At 39.8% G+C, this 23,228-nt stretch overlaps 1 protein-coding gene across 1 annotated transcript in view; it reads left to right on the top strand.

Annotated features, from left to right (window-relative positions):
- Positions 1-1,577: 1,577 nt before the first annotated feature.
- The window catches only part of DDX46 (DEAD-box helicase 46), a gene marked incomplete in the record, with an annotated part of 2,009,097 nt that continues 1,987,446 nt past the window's right edge, over positions 1,578-23,228 (top strand). The window contains 1 exon segment of the mRNA XM_044069232.1: positions 1,578-1,718. Within this exon segment, the coding sequence (XP_043925167.1) occupies positions 1,702-1,718 (17 nt within the window).

The following is a 23,228-nucleotide window of genomic DNA, read 5'->3' as shown; positions in this document are numbered from 1 at the left end:
AATGTTTTTGTGTTTCTATGTGTGGATCTTGGTGGTGTAGATTTAGGGGGACTATGTGATGAGTGTGGTGTTCATAGGTAGGCATTAGGCTATCGGCCCAAGGGCCTACATAAGCCTAGCCAACGAGGTTCCCTGGCTTACGCCACCCAAGAGTTATTTTCCTGTGCCACTGTTGAGCAGAGATACAGAAGTGATCCCTGGGGTGCATTTCCTATTTCCCATCCACTCATCAAGATTTTTCTTGAAGAATGCTAATGAAGAACTTTGCTTGACATAGATGGGTAGCCTGTTCCAGAGTATGGGACGTCTCTGAGACAGGAATCTATCACTCCATCATGTCCTGTTTATTGTGGTGACAAGGTTTAGGTCCCTAGAGCGTGTAGCTGGGAGAGATTGGGATTTCTTAAGGTGTAGCATGTCCAACAGCTCTGGGTTTGACATAGCTTTATATGATAGGCAGAGATCACCTCGGAGTAGGCGATATGCTATGGAGTAAAGCTGGAGTTTTTTGAGGCGGTTAGTGTAGGGCATTTGTTTGAAGCCAGTAATCCTCTTTATGAAGTACTTCTGTGGCCTTTCCAGCTGCTGCAGATGTCATGTGAGGTACATTCCAAAAGGGGCATTGTACTCTATAATGGGTCTAATGAGTGTCAAGTAGAGGGGAACAATGATCTCTTTTTTCCTGGATGAGAACCCTTTTGGTGCAAGTTTTTACCTTCTCCTCGTCAAGTTCACTCTTGGTTGGAGAGAGCTTTACCTCCAGTTTGGCTAGATAAGTGCATCTCTCACAGGTTGTAGTGTTGGGAGGTAGGAGGAGAGGGTTGTCTGTGTACATGAGGCAATTGCTACATTGCCCCAAGTTGTCCAAATTCATCTGATAGACAGGAGAGAACACTGGGAGCTGACCCTTGGACATGCCTGAATAAAAACACTATTTTCCTCTAGATAAGTGAGTACAAGAGCTGTTTTTCTCTAAGCAGGTGAGGAAAGTAAGTAAAAAAAACTGTTTTCCTCTAGGTAATGAGGAAAGTTGAGTGTTGTAGTAATTTGTAGCTTATTTAGTGCTTACAACAAGGTCTGCAAAATAAGTTACGGCATCTGACCAGTCATACCAATTCGCGTTTTCAAACTCAACAGCCAAAAATGCATACTAAACCCTGGTGCACTACCAATTAACGACAGAACTGGCACAGTTATGGACTGCTGCCAAACATCTGCAACAAAGTAAACCAGCAAAGCATTCTCATGTATATTTTTGCTGACGTGCCATAAAAACAAACAATTTAGATCATCTGTGAGTACGTATTAAATAAAGCGTTCTTTTGATGAACACATAACACTTATTACTAGACATAACAACAGGTCATAAAACTGAACTATAATTGCATCGTGTGGGATGACAATAATCACTTGCTACTAAATCTCAATCGGCGTTTTTCGATTATTTCAAAACCGATTTACCAAAGTAAACCAGCACCGATAAATCTTACACCACACAACCTAATTCTCCATCCTAAACTCACTGAGAATAGAGGACGTTTCGGATTGAACGTCACTACCCTAGGTCACGGGGTAGGAATACGTCACCAAGTCGTTTTCTTTTGGAGGAAATAGTAACTACCATGTTGTTTAGAAGGCTACAGTAGGACTTCAGTAGCTTGCTGTTTTTATTTTGGGTGCTGAGTGCGTTTGGAAGGAGTAATGGGACGAGAATCCAGGTAAGTGTAATAGTAATTATTTTTTTCTTTATGGATTGCTGTTACCTTGCTCTACGTGATAGGTAGCAAGGCGACAACCGGCCCTCACATGGTTTGTTCTGTTGTTTATCTGGATTCATTCTCTCCGTTATAGCCTTGACTTATGTTTATTTTATGAATGTAAAATTTTTGTTTTTTTTTTAGACAGTTCATATTTCAGAGCAGCTCACGGTTATGTTTCATTTTATCTAATGTTTTATATTTTTACAATTTTATGTGCTGTGCTTCTTATTGTCATAAATTGGTTTTGGAAGCAGAGTGAGCACCTTGGGTCAGAAAGTGGTTACTTAACAGGCATACTTTTCAGTTGTTACTTATTTGGCTCAGAATTTTTCTTTATCCCACATAATTCATTTAAAAAATTGGCGATTTTGGGAAAAAATGTGGCAGATTGCATTTTATAACTCTAATCTTTGTCATTACTTATTGACTTCTTTTACTTTAGAAATTTCATATTCACATTCTCTCATAATGGCAATTTGTCAAGTTAACACTGTTAGTGTTTTAAGCAGTGTCTAATTATTGCTGGATTTGTCACTAATTCTGGTAGTAAGAGCTGTGCTTACAGGGGTGCAGGCACTTAAATGGTGACTTTTGTTGCAGATCGACAGTTTTTTTATTTTCAGCGTTCTAAATAGAAACTATTTAGTGTAATACTGGCAATTTAGTACAATTGACACGCAGCAGGTTAATAAAAGTTTATGAAGCTAAAACTGGATAACATAATTACCATAGTGGTATACAAAATAAACAAGTTGATGCAGTAGTATTGAACTCTCATTTAACGTCAACAAACAGCATTGTGAACGTTGTCAGGAAGGAGATGATTATGATTGTAAATTTTCAAATAATTCAAAACACTTAATTATTAAAATAGGTAGGGGAACTGACAGATATTAGTTTAAACTTTCTGTAGACAATATATGCCAGAGTCAGAAAGGTATGATCTGAAAACCTTTGATGGAGATCATTGTACTACTTTATAGCTTACTGATGGTAACCCACTATGAAATAAAAGGCTATGGAAAGCAGCACTGTATCAAGCATGTCCGAAAGAATATGGAAGGTACAATGATTCCTTAATAGCAGAGTCACAGTGTTGCAAAATTTGAACTCTACAGAAAAGTTTGAAGAGGTATCATGCTCTGTTTAGCAGTGACTTCTTGGTTTGTAAGGTAGTGTCTGTCTTGAGTCTGACAAAAAAAAAATGTATGCCTATAAAACACTGCTGTGGGAACTAATACCAGATCAGAGTATCTGAGAACATAATGCTACAGATAAGCATTAGTAGCAGAAAACACACAACGTGATGCATTTTACATTGCCATCCACAGTTATGAAGCAGAATCATTTTACCATAACAACAATTCAGTCGCATTTTCCTTAAAAGATTTTATGCATACATAAATACACACACACAAGAAATGGAAAATATTAACTTGGGATTATGGTATTTTAAGCTTCTGCAAGGAAGGCCAGTAGGATGCAAGACTGATAGGGGAAACCTCTGAATCTGTGTGTAGGGCAGAGTAGTTTAGGTAAGTTGTTAAAATGGAAAACAAAATGAGATAGACTTTGATAGACATCATCAGGGACTGGGATATGGAGACACAAAGAGGAGATGGTTACAGATACTAGCAAATGCATTATTTCCATTGCAAAGCTATGATGTTTGAACCATCTGTCATATTGTGAAGTTTAGAGACTCCATTTTACAGATGGGAGTTGCTTATGAGTAGTTAGCTTCTCAGTGTTATGCATGGTTGGAATGTTATGGTGCAAACTGAAACAGTTACCAGAAGCATTCAGGATAAAATTTAAATATCTGCTGCTACGTGGTGCTGTGGTTGTTGTAGCCTTGAAAACTTTGGTCAGTCTAGCATATTTTGCATGACCATTTCTGTTTTGTAGAAGGTGTGTTGAGGAACTATATTAAGGGATGCCCAGGATTTATTATTTTTACATTTTTTTTTCATTTTTCTATAACTTTAAGAATCATTATGGAGGAAGAAAATGCTTCCGGCTTCTGAGGATAGTTTGTCGGGTTTTTTACTGGTGAAAAGTGACTCTTTCTTTTGGCTTTTCCCAGTTAGGAGTTGCCACAGCTAATCACTGGTCTGCAGATTGATTGGCAGTGGTGTTTTTACAGTGTCGATTGCCAGCCCAGCGTCCAACCTTCACAGAAGACACACGCGCACTCCCATGCAACTACCTGCATGTCTTTAAAGATTCAGTCGATCCCAGGGAGGTTGTGCATTTAATTGTCAGATAAGTGCTGGTGAAGGACTATATTTTATGTGATTTGAGCTACAAGTAATAGCTTAGAAATGTAATATGACACAAGAAATGAAGCAGGAATATTTATTTTATGTATTGACATTTGTTCACCAGGTTGGTCCAGTTGGGCTTGTGACCCATTTTCAGTGGAGACCCGAGGAGGAAAGCTAAAAAAAAAACCCCACCAACAGTTGATTCAAAAATATGGTCAAAATCAGTAATACAAGGACGTTAGAGAGACAAAGCAGAAATGCAAACACATGATATATACATATCAATATTTTTACAGACTAAAAAATATATTTACAAAGAGTAAAGTCCAATGGTATTGATTTGTAGAGTTCAATAAGTATCCACAATAGAGTACTTGGCTGTATGTGGAGGGACTGAAAAGGTTTATAGTAGGGTTGTGGGGAGCTTGCTTAAGTAGGGGCTGGACAAGGACATATTTTGGAGTTCAGTAGATGAAGTTTGAGCTTTTCTTTAAAGTGGGATGGGTGAATGATGAAACAAATGTCTCTTGGGAGTTTGTTCCAGGCTTGGGTGATGGAGTGTTTATATAGGAGTTTACCAGATATTTTTGTGGGTTGGTAGATTTGTAGTAGTTGCTGATTAGAGGTATGGAGAGTCCATGGAGGAGAGTAGATAGAGATGAAGGAAGAGAGAGCAGGGCAGGATGAAGGTTTTTTAAAGAATGAAGTGCAACATTTGAAGTTGTGACAGCAGTAGAAGGGAGAATTCTAACCAGTGGAGAGTATTTAGGGCAAGACAGTGATGTGTATTGTATGGAGAGTTTGTGATCTTGTGGTAAGATTGTTGGAGCTTGTTTTAAAGTAGTAGTTTGGATGTTGGTGAGTACTGGGGCAGCATATAGAAGGGAGGGGAGGAGAAGAGCTTGTGCAGGGGAGAGTCTGGCATTTGTAGTTAGAAATTTTTTGTTGTGATACAGTAAATCAAATTTCTGGTGAGTCTTTTTTATGCTTTGGAGGATGTGCAAGTTGAATTTGAATTCATCATCTATGATGACCCCAAGGAGTTTAGTGTGAGCTTCAGATTGGATAACAGTTTTGTTAGAGGAAGTAATAGTAATGGTGGATTTGAGGTGAGAGAGAGGTCGGGAGAAAAATAAGAGTTTGGTCTTTTTAGGGTTGAGAATGAGTAAATTCCTGGACAGCCACTGTTCAGTAGATAGGAAGGGCCTGTTGAGTAAGAGTATTGTCTGAGATGGAGATGAGAGTCGAGTCGTCTCCATATTGGATGAGGGAGAATTGTTTACAAGAAGTGTAGAGATCATTGGTGAAGACATTAAATAGGAGGGGACCCAGGATGGAATAAAATAAACAAGTAATAGCCTAGAAATGTAATATGACACAAGAAATGAAGCAGGAATACACAAAACTTCTTCAAATTAGTAGCATTAAAAAGAACTGTAATTTTCCTGGAGGGTGTTTTAAAATGAAATTAATCATTTATGTAGCATGAACATGTTTCATACATGTAGTAGTACAGTTGTATGTTTTAGATGCTGTATTTACTCAATGTTCAATTTAACGCATTACTTGGAAATACAGGATCAGCCCAAAAACATTAAGTATATTTGAAGTCTTTACTGTTTACACAGCAAAAATGAATGGAAGGCAAATTAATAATGTCCCATACTGTACTGATGATGGTTCACATTTTACAATATAAATTTTAATTATACTACATGATGCGTAACCTTTTAAGGCAGTAGCATACTAACAGAATTTTGTGCTAAATGTGAAAAGCCTTGATTGTACATTGTTAGAGTGTTAAAATGGAGAATAAACATTTAGGTGAAATGCATGTGGTGAGTTCAGGAACGTTGATTAATTACTGATTTGGATGTGGGACTCCAGCAAACCTTATAAGATGTAACAAGATTATCAAAACAGCACTACATTACTCCCTTATGAGTTTCATTGGTAGGATCAGTGCCTTTTAATCTGATGTCTTTATCAACTTTCCAAGCATGAGAAATGTATTGTTAATAGACAGCACAGCAACGTGTGTTAGTGATGAAGACTTTGTATTTAAAGAGAAATGTACTGCGGTTCTCTTTACTGGAATGCAAGTGGGAGTATTTGTGGTGCACAAAGACAGTACAAGTTTTTACTCTCCTCCCTAAGTGATGCTTAGCATTGGTTACATCTTAAGTACAGATGTATATCCCTGTGTTTTTGAGCAGTGAAAACAGTTGAGGTTGTCCTTTGTTGCACATTTTAGCAGAGTAAACACAACATATAGTTTTAATTTTCACACAGTCAAAAATCGAGAAAGTAAAGTGGTGAAAAAGCTGTAAGTAGTGTTTTTTTTAATGTGGCTTGATGTTGAAGCTGCTTTAGTGAATTTTTTTTGTGCATGCTAGAGCATTTTATCGGATCAGTAAAAAGATTTGAATTTGCTTTTGGAGATAATTATGCCTTTTGTGTTTCTTTTGAAAAAAATGTTAGTAATGGTTAGAAATCATTTGATAACTTTCTAAAGCAGACTAAGTAGCCAAGTCTGATGTGCTATGATACATTGTGTGAAATGGTTAACATTGTACCAGACTGCTAAGTTCTGAAGTAACTGTTGGTGTTAGGATTACAAGTGACAAAGAATGGGAAGTGAATGACTTACCATTGCAGACGAGATATGGAAGCTACTAGGTTAATGTACTGTTGCTTGTCTTCACATGGAAGTCTGTTTTTTATGACTATTAATTTGATGTAAATAATTGTCTCTTAAATGTCTCATTTAATAGAAGATAGTTATTTTGGGAATGGGTGAAAGAGGTACTTGTCAAACTGACTGACTAAAGCATTTATTCAAGGAGAACAGAATGAACGAACGGCAAACAACCATCTGCTATGTAAAATAAAGAGCAAGAGGGAAACGGCTCAGACTAATAAAACTTCAAATCATTTAATAATATATCATAAAATAAAGTTGAGCGCTTTCATCTGCAGCAACGCAGACTTCTTCAGAACAGTTACTTGATATCCAAACATACTATTTGAAAAATTGTTGGCACCAATTTTACACTACATGAATTTAAAGTGCCAGTGCCTATGTTAAAATGATATAATAAACAAATCTAAGTATCTGCCCTTAATCCGTAAACTTCATATAAATGTTAATATGATAAATGTATCATTAAAACATGTATATTAAAAATTGTTAGTTTTTTTTTCCTTATAAAATCATGATCGTAACTACCATAATATAATACTATAAACCAATACCCAAATAGATGATACACATAATCAAAAAAAATCTGTTCCAAAGGACTTAAAATACAGTAACATAAAAGTGCATACATGTTTTTTTCCCCCCTTACTGCAACTCAAGAAATGGTTTGATAGATATATATTCGTTTAACCCAGGTTCCCTGGATGCATCAGTCCGAATTTGCCAGACTGTCTCCTTTTCTTTTTCCTTAACATTGCTTTAAAATTCCCTCCCCGAGTGGTATAATACACTTGATCAATTATGGCGAACTTAAAATTATGTGAGTCATTTTGTTTTTTTTATATGCCTGTAAAGTGCATTCTTGGTATCTTTAGTTTTTATTTTGTATAGATGGTCGTATATACGCTTACAAAACTGTCTCTCTGTTTTACCTATAAAAACGCGGAACAGGATACACATTTGGCCAAATATACAACATTCTTAGTGTTACAGTTTCCTCCGAACGCTTTATGCTCCGAAGTGTCTCGTCTTTTAGATGCTGTGGGGCAGATATTGAGCAATGCCGGTAGCGACCGGAATGCAGTAGGGGAGAAGAATGGAAGTCCTAAACTTAGAGAAGTGACTTCCGATGATACATCTACTCAATTCCAGATACCTGATGGCCAGGGGGAGCTCTCAAAGAGTGGGTTTGTACAGTCAGCTCACCGGAGTCACACTAATAACATCAGTGTCACCTCCGATAATGAGTTTACGTTTGATTTTTCGTTGTTTTAAAGTGGATGATGAGTATGAACGAACTGGTGCTCATCCTAAACATGTGATGCCAGTGAAAACGTATGCTGCGACAACCAAGTCTAAATCTCACATTAATTAAGGTACTGTCTTCAATTCTTCCAGTCCAAGCAACAATAATATACAAATGAACAGAAAGAATGGGGAAGTTAACAAATTAGACAAATTTTTATCTAATGATTTTGAGTTTACTTCAAGTGGCACCTATAGTAAAAGTACTGTACAAGAAAGAAGAAAAAGTTTGAATTATGGAACATTATAGGACATGATTTATTTTTTGGACAAACAGTTGCTGAATGTAAAATGTATCAAAATTGATAATGCATATTTAATGAAATGTATATCCCTGGGTATTGTACCCATGGGGTTAAGATTTTTCAAGTTACCCATGGGTGTTAATCTAGATAATGAAACTAAGGTGGAATTTAATACACTTTTAAATACTTGGGGTATAAATTACATGAAATTATTAATTAAGAAAAATGATGAAAAATTGAGTAAAATGGTAATGGAATTAGAAAAGTTGAATATGGAGATAGTGAGTGATTTACTTTTTCCACAATGGCAAAATTTATATGACAAACAATTTATTTTAGCAGGTAGTAAAGCGGAAAAATATATGAGAGGAAAAATAAGAAGATTATACATGATATGGAACAATATAAGGAGAATAAGGCTTACATTTGGAAATATGTAAATAATACACATGATTATAGAAAAAATAATGATGTTAAACATGAGGAAAGGGGTACAAATTTTCTAGGAGGACGATTTTACACACCACATATGAAGCAGGATCAGTATTGGAGAAATCGACTAACCCAATGGTAGATGACGATCAGGTTTCAACCAACGGTAATTTATTTGATGAAGGGCTCACATTAGACTTTCAAAATGAAGGGAATGACAGACAGGCAAGTGAAGAAGATAAAATAGTGTACACATTTAATGATTTAATGATTTACAATTATACAATGGTAGATGACGATCAGGTTTCAACCAGCGGTCATTTATTTGATGAAGGGCTCACATTAGACTTTCAAAATGAAGGGAATGACAGACAGGCAAGTGAAGAAGATAACATAGTGTACACATTTAATGATTTACAATTATACAAATGGTACTATCAGAGAGGAACATGGTTCTCTTTTCATTAAGGGTATGAAATATATACCTACTGTTGAGCTAGATTTAGTAGATATTATAGCAGAATTTAAACTATATTGTAGGAGGCTAAATCTAGCGTTATCACTTCAAAATAAGTCTGATAAATCTAGTAATATTATTTACACTAACAGGAATATATGTAAGAAAAAAAGTCCTTTCATACCCCCTAGTCACAAAAAAGTGGCCAATTTTGAGGAGCTAGTATGTTTTGATATCCAGTGGTTCAATAGATCGATCAAGAAACATGTGACCATTGATAATTTAAATAGTAAAGAGAGGCAGTGTCTGGTGGAATTAGCAAGAAATAAAAATATCAGAGTTATGAAACCAGACAAGGGTGGGGGTATAGTTCTATATAGTTCAATTGACTATACCAGTGAAATGCAAAAAATATTGATGGAGTCAGGTAATTACGAAATTACGTCATTGAATGAGATAAATATATCTTATGAAAAGATTGATTTGGCCTTAAATGAATATTATATAGATCAAAGAATAACAGAAGAAATATATAATTTTATAAAGGTGGAATTTCCCACTTTGGCGACCATAGTAGATATTCCCAAGGTATACATAAGTGTATAGTTAAGCCGCCTTTCCGACCCATCATATCAGGAAGTAGATCAAAAACTTTTCCTATAGGAGAAGTAATTGATAGGTATCCACCTATCACATCTTACCCCACAGATTTAGAAAGAGAATTTAATCTACATCACTATTGATGTGGTGGATTTATTTTCGAGTATTCTTAGAGATCAAGGATTGGAAGACTTCTGTAGTAGTCTAAGGAGTTATTCCAACATGAGTTGGGATCGGATCAATCTTATAACTGATATGATGGATTTAGTATTGGATAACAATTTTATTTACTTTGAAGGGGAATTCTACAAACAAACTAGAGGTGTGGCTATGGGGGCCTCTTGTGCCCCCATATTTGCCAATATGGTCATGTCGGAGTGGGAAAATAAGTATTTATTTAAGAATGAATATTATAGACATATATCCTCTTACAGTAGATTTTTGGATGACATGTTTATATTATGGGGTGGACCAGCTGAGATTATCATTGAATTTATTGAATATATTAATCAGACAAGTGAGTTTTTAAAGTTCACTTACAATATCAATAGCGAAGGGATTTCTTATTTGGACACATTTATAAGACACACAAATAATGGATTTCAATAAGAAATTTATTGGAAAGAAACATTTTCGAATGGATATTTGTAACATTCCAGCAACCACCCCAAACATATTTTAAAGAATATATTTAAAGGGCAATGTATAAGGGTGGCACGAATGTCCTCGAATTATGAGGTGATGGAAAATGAATTGGCATACATCACCTATATGTTTGCAAATAGAGGTTATCCTAGATGGCTATTGGAAGATGCGTCTAAGTATGTTAGTAGTGAGTGGAGTAAAAAATACCCCCCTATTTTAGGGAATGAAAACATTATTAATAATAAGTTGAAAAAGAATAATAGTAACATTAACTCATTCAATAGAGTTTGTGTTTTGATGTATTCCCCATACACAAATGAGATTAAAAACATCATTACAAGACATTGGAATTCATTGACAGTAGATGACTAGGTTAAAAATATTGTTGGTTCAAGACCTAGATTTGTACATAAAACGGGTATGAACATTAAAAGATATTTACAGCATTATACTGGTGATACAAGGAACAGTATTGGAAACACCAGGAAATGTGGGTCGTGTAACCAGTGCTTCGTCATCAATGAAAGTGAAGGAAGTAGGTTGGAAGATATTAATAGGACATATATAAAGTTTAGAAAAAGAAACTGTAACACTAAGAATGTTGTGTATTTGGCCAAATGTGTATCGTGTTCCGCGTTTTACATAGGTAAAACAGAGAGACAGTTTTGTAAGCGTATATACGACCATCTATACAAAATAAAAACTAAAGATACCAAGAATGCACTCTACAGGCATATAAAAAAACAAAATGACTCACATAATTTTAAGTTTGCCATAATTGACAGGTGTATTTTACCACTCGGGGAGGGAATTTTAAAGCAATGTTAAGGAAAAAGGAGACAGTCTGGCAAATTTGGACTGATGCATCCAGGGAACCTGGGTTAAACGAATATATATCTATCAAACCATTTCTTGAGTTGCAGTAAGGGGGGAAAAACATGTATTCACTTTTATGTTACTGTAGTTTAAGTTCTTTGGAACAGATTTTTTTTTATTACGTGTATCATCTATTTGGGTATTGGTTTATAGTATTATATTACCAAAACTTGGACCGAACCACAAAAGGAGGGGGAGTATCAATATTTGTCAAAGATGCCCACACCTCCAGGTTGGTGGCACAGCACGAAGCATCAGAGACTATCCATTTGCAACTAACAGTGGGTAAAACTGCCTTCCAGTTTATAGCCTGCTACAGACCACCCTCCCAAACCCAGGAACCCCACTTGGCCTTCCTGAGAACACTGGAAAATATGAATGTCTCTCCAAACTCCATTATATTGGGCGACTTCAACTACCCAAACATAGACTGGGAGCATTACTCTAGCTCCAACACTCTAGCCCAAAGGTTCCTAGAATTTATAAACTCAAATGTTATGGAACAACTTGTTACCACTCCCACTAGAGGGGAAAACATACTGGACCTGATCATCACCAACATGGGGACTCTGTGCTCTAGATCAGAAGTGTATCCCTCTTTGGTAAGATCGGACCATAAACTAATCTCACTGGATATTCACATCTTGTCTCCACCCCCTGCCCTGAAAACCACAGTGAAAAACTTCTCTAAAGCAAATTTCACACTCCTCAAAACCGAGGTGGAATCCTTCAAAGCCCCCGGGCCTGTGGAAAATACGGCCCAGACCGCAGAATCCTTTATAAACGCATTCTATGAACACCTTCAGGAATGCATGGATCATGCAATCCCAAATAAAACCAAGACCCAATCCTCCAAAGGCAGGCGTCCTGTCTGGTGGACCCCAGCCATAAACAAACTATACAATAGAAGGAGGAAGCTACTACATGATAGAGCAAAATCCCAAAAAGGGAAGGCATCTCTGATCAGTATTAGCAAAAACTACGGACACTCATAAAATCGTCTAAGGCCAGCTTGAGAGAAAAATTGCACAGGACACTAAGGATAATCACAAGGCTTTCTTTAGTTATGTTAGGAACCTGGGTGGGAATTCCCAGATATGCTCAGAATTAGTCCAAAATGACAAAAAATACACCGAACCCACAGACATTGCCAACATCCTAGCTGACAGGTTCAGCGCAAACTTCTCCCCCCCTTCCCCACCAAAAGGGCAAATATCTATCCCAGCAGAGTGCTGCCCCCCTGACATCTCAGATGCTCAGGTAAGAACCGCCCTCTCCAAAGCAAAAAACACAGCATCAATGGGACCAGATGGTGTCCCGGGCTGCGTCCTACATGAACTCCAAGAAGAGCTAAACCCAAACATAAAACTACTGTTCAATCTCAGCCTTACTACAGGATACGTACCCAAAGAGTGGTGTACAGCAACAGTGGTCTCTCTCCACAAAGGTGGTGCCTCAACAGATCCTGGAAACTATCGCCCCATAAGCCTGACTAGCTTGGTCTGCAAAGCTATGGAAAGGATCATCATGGACCTCATAAATAACGATATTGGGGACCTACAGACACTGGATCCTACCCAGTTCAGCTTTAAGGGCAGATCCTGCCTCTTAATCCAGGTTGATTTCTTTGAAAAGTCACCAAGGCTATTGACGAGGGGAAGGTGGTCCACACAGCCTACCTGGACCTCGCAAAAGCCTTCGATACAATACCCCACTCGGGCATTATAGATAAGCTCACCAGCTTAAATATAAACCCCTATGTCACTAGATGGGTTGCAAACTGGCTCAAGGACAGAACCCACATGGTTAGAATTGCTGGGGCCATGTCAGACTCGAAACCAGTTACAAGTGGCGTCCCACAAGGCTCAGTCCTGGGACCTCTCTTGTTCGGTATATATTTCTCGGAGGTACAGGCCAACACGGAAGGACTGTGGTTGACCAAGTTCGCAGATGACTGCAAACTGGGCGCCATAATCGACTCTCCAGCCGATACAAGCATCCTCCAAAAGGGTCTCTTAGAAACAGACAACTGGTGCCAGAGCCATGGCCTCAAGCTAAACGCCAAAAAGTGTATAGTCATCCTCTTTGGCAAAAACAAAGTGCCCACAAATTATCACATAGGTGGTAATCCATTAAGTACAGAAGAAGTAATTAGGGACCTGGGGACCCAAGTTGATAGCAGTTTCTCATTTGACAACCACGTGGCCAAAGTGGTTAGAAAAACATTTTATATAGCCCACCTAATCATGAAGGGATTCACATCTAGATCAGGGGAGGTCATCGTGCCTCTTTACTCACCCCTCAGCAGGCCCATAATTGAGTACAATGCCCCTTTTGGGATGTAACTTACCAGACACCTGCAACAACTGGAAAGACCCCAAAAGTACCTCACCAAGAGGATCAAAGGGCTCAAACCGATGCCATATGCTGCCCAGTTAAAGAAACTCCATCTCTACTCAGTGGCATACCGCCTGCTCAGAGGCGATCTGTGCCTGACGTATAAAGCCATGTCCAACCCGGGATTAATGGACATGCTGCACCTCAGAAAATCCAAATCCCATCGAGCTACGCGCTCGAGAGACTTAAATCTCAGCACTGAAATAAATAGGACATGCTGGAGGGACAGATTCATAACCCAGAGGCTCCCTTCACTCTGGAATAAAATCCCATTCCAGGTTAGGCAGAGTCCCTCATTTCCTCTCTTCAAGAGGAATCTTGATGAGTGGATGGGAGATCGTAGGTTTACCCTGGGTATCACTTCTGTGTCACTGTTAGACAGAGGCACATTATACTAACCTCGAAAAAGGGCATAGCAAAATTAATTTAAAATGGGTGGCGAAAGCCAAACACACTCTGGCTAGGCTTATAAATGCCATAGGACAGATAGCCTAGTATGAACCTATGAGCCTATTATGGTAGTTACGATCATGATTTTATAAGGGAAAAAAAACATTTTTTTAACAATTTTTAATATACATGTTTTAATCATATTTTAATGATACATTTATCACATTAACATTTATATGAAGTTTATGGATTAAGGGCAGATACTTAGATTTTGATTTGTTTGTTTGTGAATTATATCATTTTAACATAGGCACTGGCACTTTAAATTCATGTAGTGTAAAATTGGCGCCAAAAAGTTTTTAAATAGTATGTTTGGGTATCAAGTAACTGTTCTGAGGAAGTTTGCGTTGTTGCAGATGAATGCGCTCAACTTTATTTTATGATATACTATTAAATGATTTGAAGTTTTATTAGTCCGAGCTGTTTCTCTCTTGCTCTTTATTTTACATAGCAGATGGTTGTTTGCCGTTCGTTCATTCTGTTCTGGTGTTACCTTTTATTCAAGGAGTTTGTAGGTGGGGAAATAGCTGTTTTAACTATGTGTTAGTGGAGTTTTTCTTTTCAATCTTCTACTCAAATTGGTCTTGATCTATATAGAACAGACTGATTACTTAAGTCAAGAAGGTTTATGAATTGGTAAAAAACTGAATAAGATTGAGTACAGGGAAGAAGTCAAGGGTTTAATGCTATTAAATGGATAGCTTGTGGTGGTGGTGGTGTTATGGAGAAGAAAATACTCCAATCTGCAAACAGTATGTTTATAAGCTGCCCAAAGAAGACCATAAGATTGTGTCCTGGGCCAGTTAGCTGTTTGAAGGTGGTAGTGAGTATATTGAACAAGTGAAGGGTTTGGTGCTATTAAGGTAACATTTTGCACACTGATATACAAATGTATACAGCAACACATCATCATGTTAGTTTAGTTTAAGGTGATATACAGAATTAATATTATAAGTATGGTATAGAGGAACAAGTCATTGTTCAGTGGTGATGCCTTGGTTTTCATTTACCGCAGTAAAAACTATTGATTCTGTAGTAGTAGTAGTACTATGGAGAGAGTGCACTATGGATGGAAGTTGCATGTTAATATCCATTTTAACTGGCAAAAGGCATTAATTTTTAGCAGCATATATTTTTCACTGCATCTTTTTTTAAGAGATGAGAGGAGAAGCAGACAAGGGGTCATGAGCTTAACGCCCAGCAGGATAAAAATTCTGTTGTTAATTTAAACTAACAGCCAGGAGGGCAAATTTAAGTCTACCAAAGCCAGTTTTGAGGTAAAAATAGCATCCCCAGGCAAGGACAACCATAAGGCTTTGTTTAACTATGTCCTCAGTCTCAAAGGCAGTACACTACAGTGTGCAGAACTAATTGTAAATGGAGCTGCCTGCACAGAGCCAGAAGACAGAGCAAATCTACTGGCTGAAAAATCCAGCTCCAGTTTTACCCTCCTTCTCCATAGCCACAAAATATACCACCCAATTTTCACTAAAGAGCAGGGCCTAAATGCACTTTCCAAGGCCAACACATCTCCTTGTTGGGTCATGATAATATCCCAGGATGCGGACGAAACATGACCTGTCAGGACAACTGGAGTCCGTCTATAACTGTAATCTCCAGATGGGTTTTGTGCCTTGCAAATGGAGAACTGCAACAGTTATCCCTTTGTATAAGGGTGGCCATCGATTGGTCCTGGTAACTACATAGGATCATAGGAAGTGACTAGGCTATTGACGACCCTGAGGCCCTTACAAGCCTAGCCAGGAATTTAGCCCATGTTCCAACAAGTTAGCACCCTATGCCACTGTCCAGCAGGGACATAGGTGGAATCCCAGTGGTGTATTTTCTGTTCCCCATCCAGTTGTTCAGGTTGCGCTTTAAAAAGGTTTAATGAGGTACTCTGCTTTGGAGAGGGAGTCTGTTCCCCAAAAGGGTGAGTCTCTGGGACACGCATCTGTCCTGTCAACAAATCCTATTTGATGTCACAGACCAGGTTGAGGTCTCACGTGCGGGTTACTCAAGTGGGATTTGACTTACGGATATGCAGCAGTCCTATCAGGACAGGGTCTGAGATTGCTTTGTATGCCATGTCAGCTCTGAGGAGTTTGTAAGAGACTGAGTAGAGGGGCAGGGCTTTTAGTCTGAATAGGGTAGATGTCTGAGGCCCTGGATTCTCTGGGTGAGGAATCTCTGTGGTCTCTCCAACTGCTGCATGTGCTTTGTGAGGTACATGCCGAAAGCATTGTATTCAATAATCTGTCTTATAAGGGAAGAATACATTATGACCACCTTGTCCCTGGATGAGATACCTTTTTTCTAATGAGGTGGGCCATGTAGACATTTTTCATACAACAGAGGCAATATGGTGGTCAAAAGTCAGTTTGTTATCAACCTTAAGCTTGGCTTTGACTTCCAAGTAGTAGATACCAAAAAGGGACAAATCAAGCACAGAGCCCTGAGGGATTCCTTTAGGGACCGGTCTCTTTGTGGAGGTGACACTTGTGGAAGACCCTTAAGTCTGACTAGTTTTGTATGCAAATCTATGGAAAGAATTGTGATGAAAGTGAATGATATAGGAAACCTTCAGACACTGGATCCAACCCATTTTGGGTTCATCAAGGCCAGATCATGCCTACTAACCTGGTGGACGTCTTTGTGAGGCAATGGATGGGGGCAGAAAGGGCATACTGCATACCTTGACCTGGCTAAAGCATTTCATACAGTACCCCACTCAGACATTGTGAACAAACGTGGAATTAGGAGTACACCCCTGTGCAACGAGCTGGATGGCCAGCTGGCTGTCGGGATGGAGGAAGTTAGTATGGGAGAATCCATCTCCACAAAGAGACCAGTCCCTAGAGGAGTCCCTCAGGGCTTTGTGCTTGATTTGTCCCTTTTTTGGTATTTACTACTTGGAAGTCAAAGTCAAGGATCGTGACTGACTAAGTTTGAAGATGATTGCAAATTGAAAGCTGTCATGATCCCCCTTCCCCCCAAGATACTAATATTCTCCAGGAAAGGTTAACACAGACAAATGACTGGTGCCCGAGCCATGGTCTGAAACTGAGTGCCAAGAAATGCATAATGGTGCCCTTTGGGAAGTTGGCTATCGCAGGAAACTACCCCATTGATAGCATACCCCTAAGATTAAACTCAGTAGTCTGGGATTTGGGAATGTTTGTAGACAGTAACCTGGCTTTTGACCAACGTGTGTAAGGTAATAAAGGAATTTAATTTTATGTTACTCAACTTGTAAGCAAAGGCACGGCATCTATGTCCAAGAAAGTCCATCATTCCATTATGTTTGCACCTCATTAGACCCACCACTGAGTATATTGCCACCTTTGTTATGTACCTGACTAGGCACATGTAACAAATGAATTGTGTACACAAGTCCCTCCTAAAAAGAATACAGGGCGTTCAACGATGTGTCCAATCCAGATTGTCTCAAAGCCCTGTCCCTGTACTCTGTCTCCTACAAACTGAGATGTGGTATATGCCTGGTATACAAGGCCCCCTTAGAACCTGCTCTGATAGACCTTTTGCATGTAAGCAAGGTGGATAGCATCAGAACTATCTGAGCTATGGATTTAAGCCTTATTTGCAACATAAACAGGACATGTTTTTAGGAACAGGCATGTGTCAGAGAAAACCCTTTCTCTGGAACAGGTTCCCATCCATGAGGTGCAGAGTTCCTTCCCTAACCCTATTCAGACATTACAGGGACCAGTGAATGGGTAATTGGAACGTCACCCCTGGCTTGGGACCTGTGTCCCAAATGGATAGAGACATGCTGTAAATACTTGACCACCCATGCCCTAGTTGCATGTACTCCTTTAAATAACCCCTAGGCACAAACACTTGCAGGATGCAAGTATGGGGTTATTAAAAAAACCCTTTGGTAATTGGCCTAGTATACACCCATGAAAGTACAGTTGTGTAAAATTTTACCATAACAGTAGATGTCCTTCTCTTCACTCTTGCAGTATTACTGAAAGAAAGAATGTCCCTTCCTGGGCACCCCGTCGCTCGGCCAGTATTGAAAAGCTTGAAAGGCTCTTTTTTTTTTTGTACTGTACATCCTATTGGCATAAAAGGGACGTACAGACACAACTACCCAGAACTGAATTGCCCTAGGAGATAACAGTACTTATGGACAAGGGAGTCCATGCACATCCCAGAAGGAAAAAAAAGAATAAAGAGGAGGTTGGCAGGAGGGAGCGAATACTGTAACAGTGAAGAGAAAGACCTTCACTATTTATAGTAAGATTTTACACAACTGTTCTGTGTCCTTCTATATCACTGCTGCAGTATTCTTGAAAGAAGGGAGAGTTTTAAAAAAAAAAAAAAAAAACACAGAATGAGAGGTGGAAGTCTGAGAGCTCTCAACAAATACACATACAATGGTTTCAACAAAAGCTGCTCTGGCCCTACAAACCATATCCAAATTATAATACTTAGTAAAGGTATGCACTGAAGACCAGTTAGCACCTTCACTTGGCGTCCAACCCCTTGAAGAAGGCACCGGAAGAGGCAACAGCCTTAGTAGAATGAGCTCTAACAGAAGCAGAGACTTGTCATGAAAAGAATAACTAAAAGAAATTGCCTTAGATATTCAGGAGGAGATGGTTTGCTTAGATACTGCCAAACCCAAAGGCCAGGGATGAAGGGAAATAAAAAGCTAATCAGACCTACAAATAGTCCTATTTTTATCCAAATAGTACCTGAGCTGTCTGTGAAAATTCAAGCAGCGCAGGATGCTCTCAGTAGCAGACTGAGGGAAATGGTGGGGGGGAGGGGGAGAGTTGTACCGAGTGATTTGAGGACAAATCATTTTCCAATTTGTGTATAAAGAAGGATTAGTACAAAGGGACACCATGTTTCTGTGAAAAAACAAAAAAGGTGGAATGGCCATAAATGTCTGGAGCTCAGAAATCCTCCAAGCAGAAGTAAGACCCAGCTACAAAACAGTCTTCAGGTACAATGTTGCAAAGCGGCAAATGGAGAATGACTGCAATTAGTGCTATACACAATGGGTAAGAGGGGGGCTAGAATTTATTGGAGAAAACTGGCAAAGGGAACAAGGTATTATGAGCAAATAACTAGAGAGGGAAAGATGGTAGAATGGTTAGACACCAAGAATTTATTTGGCTGCAGGTTAGAGATTGCCATCCATGCCAAGGATTGATATCCGAGTACAGGCAAAGAGAAGTAGGGGGGTCCTAAACAAAAGGCCAGTACTGGTAGAGTTTCTAGTAGAATCTAGAACAGAAGCTGCCATTAAAAAAAGGAATAATTAGTATGGCATATAAAATAGTGCATTACAACTATAAAAATCAATCAAGGGAGGTTAGAAAGGATTGGGAAGAGAGTGGATAAGCAATTCAAAGAAACAATGGGAACATGTATGTATGTCTCCCAAATATGCAACAAAATCTAGAAGATTTAGCATTTTTGCTTGGAAATGTTTATAAGTTCATAGGTAGGTACTAGGCTATCGGCCCGAGGGCCTAAGTAAGCCTAGCCAGCAAGGTTCACTGGCTTATGCCACCTATGAAAGTTAACTTCCTGTGCCCCTGTCGAGCAGAGCCACAGAAGTGATCCCCGGTGTGTATGTCCTATTTCCCATTCACTCATCAAGATTTTTCTTGAGTGCTAATGAGGAACTTTGTTTGACAGAGAGAGGTAGCTTGTTCCAGAGTATAGAAGTCTCTTGGACAGGAATCTATCCCTCCAGCATGTCCTGTTTATTGTGGTGACAAGGTTTAGGTCCCTAGAGCATGTAGCTCGGAAGGATTGGGATTTCTTTAGGTGTAGCATGTCCAACAGCTCTGGGTTTAACATGGCTTTATATGTTAGGCAGAGATCTCCTCGGAGTAGGCGATATGCTACAGAGTAAAGCTGGAGTTTTTTGAGACTGTCAGTGTAGGGCATCTGTTTGAGGCCAGTAATCATCTCTGTGAGGTACTTCTGTGGCCTTTCCAGCTGCTGCAGATGTCTTGTGAGGTACATTCCAAAAGGGGCATTGTACTCTTTTTATAATGGGTTTAATGAGTGCCGAGTAGAGGGGAACAGTGATTTTTTTTTTTTTTTTTTTCCTGGATGAGAACCCTTTTGTGATGAGGTGTGCCACATAGATTTCTTGACTACTGTGTCATTGTGATTGTCAAAGGAGAGACTACTGTCCACCTGGGTCCCAAGGTCTCATTACACATTTGACGTTCCGTTTATGTGGTATTTTATGGGTACAGAGTTTTTACCAAAGGGGATGACCGTGCACTTTATGGCATTGAGCTTGAGGCCATGCCTCTGACACCAGGCATCTGTCTCAGTGAGGCCCTTCTGTAGGATGTCCACTTCATTTGGGGACTCTACTATGGCTCCTAGTTTGCAGTCATCTGTGAACTTCGTTAACCAGAGGCCTTCTGTGTTAGCCTGTACTTCAGAGAAGTAGATAACAAACGGGAGAGGTCCCAGGACTGAATCCTGTGGTACTCCACTTGTCATTGGTTTGAAGTCTGATTTTGGAGTCTGCTACTTTTACAGTGTGGGTTCTGTCAGTGAGCCAGTTGGCAACCCATCTTGTGACATAGGGATTTATACTTAGTTTAGTGAGTTTAGCTATAATTCCAGAATGGGGGATGGTGTTGAAAGCCTTGGCGAGGTCAAAATAGGCTATATGAACCACCTTACCCTCGTCTATGGCTTTGGTGACTGCCTCAAAGAAGTCAATCAAGTTCAGGAGGTATAATCTGCATTTCACAAACCCGAACTGGGTGGGGTCCAGAGTTTGGAGGTTACCACTGTCTTTGTTTATGAGTTCCATGGCCTTGCTTACCAGGCTCATCAGGCTAATAGGGCGTTAGTTCCCAGGATCAGTGGTGGGTCCCTTTTGTGGATTGGGATAACTGCTGTGCACCATTCACTGGGCACAAAGCCTGAGGTGAGACAATGATTGAACATGGTGCTTGGGTGGGGAGCCAGTTCGTTCTGAAGTTCGTGTAAAGCACAGCCTGGGGTGCTGTATTTTTGGCTTTAGAGAGTGCATCTTTTACCTGCATAGATGTGATTACAGGGAGACTGTATTCTTCCTATATAGATATGGGCTCTTTGGTTCTGTAATTTTCATGCCGTTGTGCTGCAACTCCGAGCAAATCTGGGTGTTGCCATTGAGCTTCTTAACATAGCTATAGAATGCTTTGTGGTTGCTCTTAGAATCGGTGGCGATTTTTGTTCTCGTAGCTAGCTTTGGAGGATCTTATAAGGGATCTCAGCTTCTTACTGAGGCTGACCAGGGAGCTCCTCTACTCATGGGATTTTACTCTTTTACAACCGTTTCTTCCTTCTGTTTTAGAGTTTGTTTATGACAGGGGACTTTTTTTTTTTTTTTGAGGATAGCGTCTGTTCTGTTTGGGATAGCACAATCCATGCACTCATGTAAGTGTTTATAGAGTGTATTTGTGTAGGATTCAGCAGTCGTAACTGTATTGTCCATCTGTATGTGTGTCATGACATTTGTCACTTCTGTCTTAATAAGCATGAAGTTGGCTTTGGAGAATTTTTTTTCTGTGGTTTCCTTAATGGTGGGTGGGGGCAGGATGCGAGTATCTAGGGTGATTGGCTTATGGTAGGATCTGACCAAAGAGGAGTTGACTTTAATGACTAGATTTAGGATATTGTTGCCCCTGGTGTGGGTGTGGATAAGTTGCTCCAGGGCATTGGAATTTATGAATTCCAGAAGGCATTGAGTGAAGGAGTTGGTACGTGAGTAGTTTTCCCAGTTAATGGTGGGATAGTTGAAAAAGCCCATTAGGGTGTTTGATTGAACCCTAATATTTTCCAGTGTGTCAAGAAAAGAGGAGTGGGAATCCTGGGGCATGGTGGGGGATTTGTAGCAAGCTACAGTTTGGATTGCAGTTTTACCCAGAGGTAGTTGCACTTGGATAACCTCGGATGCATTATGCTGTGCAGCTAGCCTGGAAGTGTGGATATCCTTAATGAATATGGACACACCTCCACCTTTGGTGTTCTGGTCCAGGTTAGATGGCCGAAAAGTGTTGTATGAGTTGTAGCCTGGTAATGCAGGGGTGCTCTCTAGAGTCTTGAACCAGGTCTCAGTCACCGCACAGATATTTATGTTCTCCATTTTAAGGAGTGCCTCGAGTGAGTGCATTTTGAGAGAGAGACTTCTAGCATTGAGTAGCATTACCCTCCGTTTTTCCTTGCCTGTTCCTCTTACGGTGGTGAATTTGTCATTTGCACCTTGCCTAAAAAAAGGCACTGTGGGGGTGGCAAGAGCCTTGGCCAGTATCCAGAATCCCAGGGACGACAGGTGCAGGCCATCTCTGGCAAAGCATCGTGGTCTGTAGACCATGTCGTCCCAGGCCGACAGATACTGGATCCCCTTAGAATGACGGCAGAAGCTTAGCCAATTGTTGAAGTCTGTCATTTTGTCCTTGTACTGCGGTATAATTCTGGGCGATGGCAGGATGCTTCTCAGGGCTAGGGTCATACCTGCCTGGGCTACAAGATCGGAGAGCTCTTCCATGTTTCTTCATGTAGTCCAGGGAGGTACGTCTCAGGTCGTTCACACCAACATGGACAGTGGCAGAGTCATATTTGTACTTGTGGAGTGACCTGAGTGCGTGGGTTATGTCTCAGATCCTGGCAGTTGACAGTAACCTTCTCCTTGTTTAGTCTGGCGAGTGGGGCATCAGTGTGCCTGACTTAAGAGTCAACTATGACTAGTGTGTTTGGATACGTTGGTTTGCCTTTGAGTCTGTGGGCTGTGTGTCATTTGGTTTGCGTTGGGGGTGGAGGTTGCTTGCGTTTCTGGTTTGGCGGTCTCTGTTGCTTGAGCAGATTATTATTGAGAGCCTCTGCGAATGTTTGTGTTTCTGCGTGTGAATTTTGGTGGTGTAGGTTTAGTGGGACTATGTGATGTGTGTGGTGTGGTGCAAGTGTTTACCTTCTCCTCTTGACTGTCAAGTTTAGTCTTGGTTGGAGAGGGCTTTACCTCCAGTTTGTATAGATAAGTGCATCTCTCACAGGTTGTGGTGTTGGGTGGTAGGAGGAGAGGGTTGTTTGTGTACA

This window comes from Protopterus annectens, chromosome 4.part0 (genome assembly GCF_019279795.1).
Source record: "Protopterus annectens isolate FY-2018-M chromosome 4.part0, PAN1.0, whole genome shotgun sequence".
Classification (NCBI taxonomy): Eukaryota; Metazoa; Chordata; order Ceratodontiformes; family Protopteridae; genus Protopterus; species Protopterus annectens.
The sequence above is the reverse complement of the archived record's forward strand: the minus strand, read 5'-3'. Positions and strand labels throughout refer to the sequence as shown.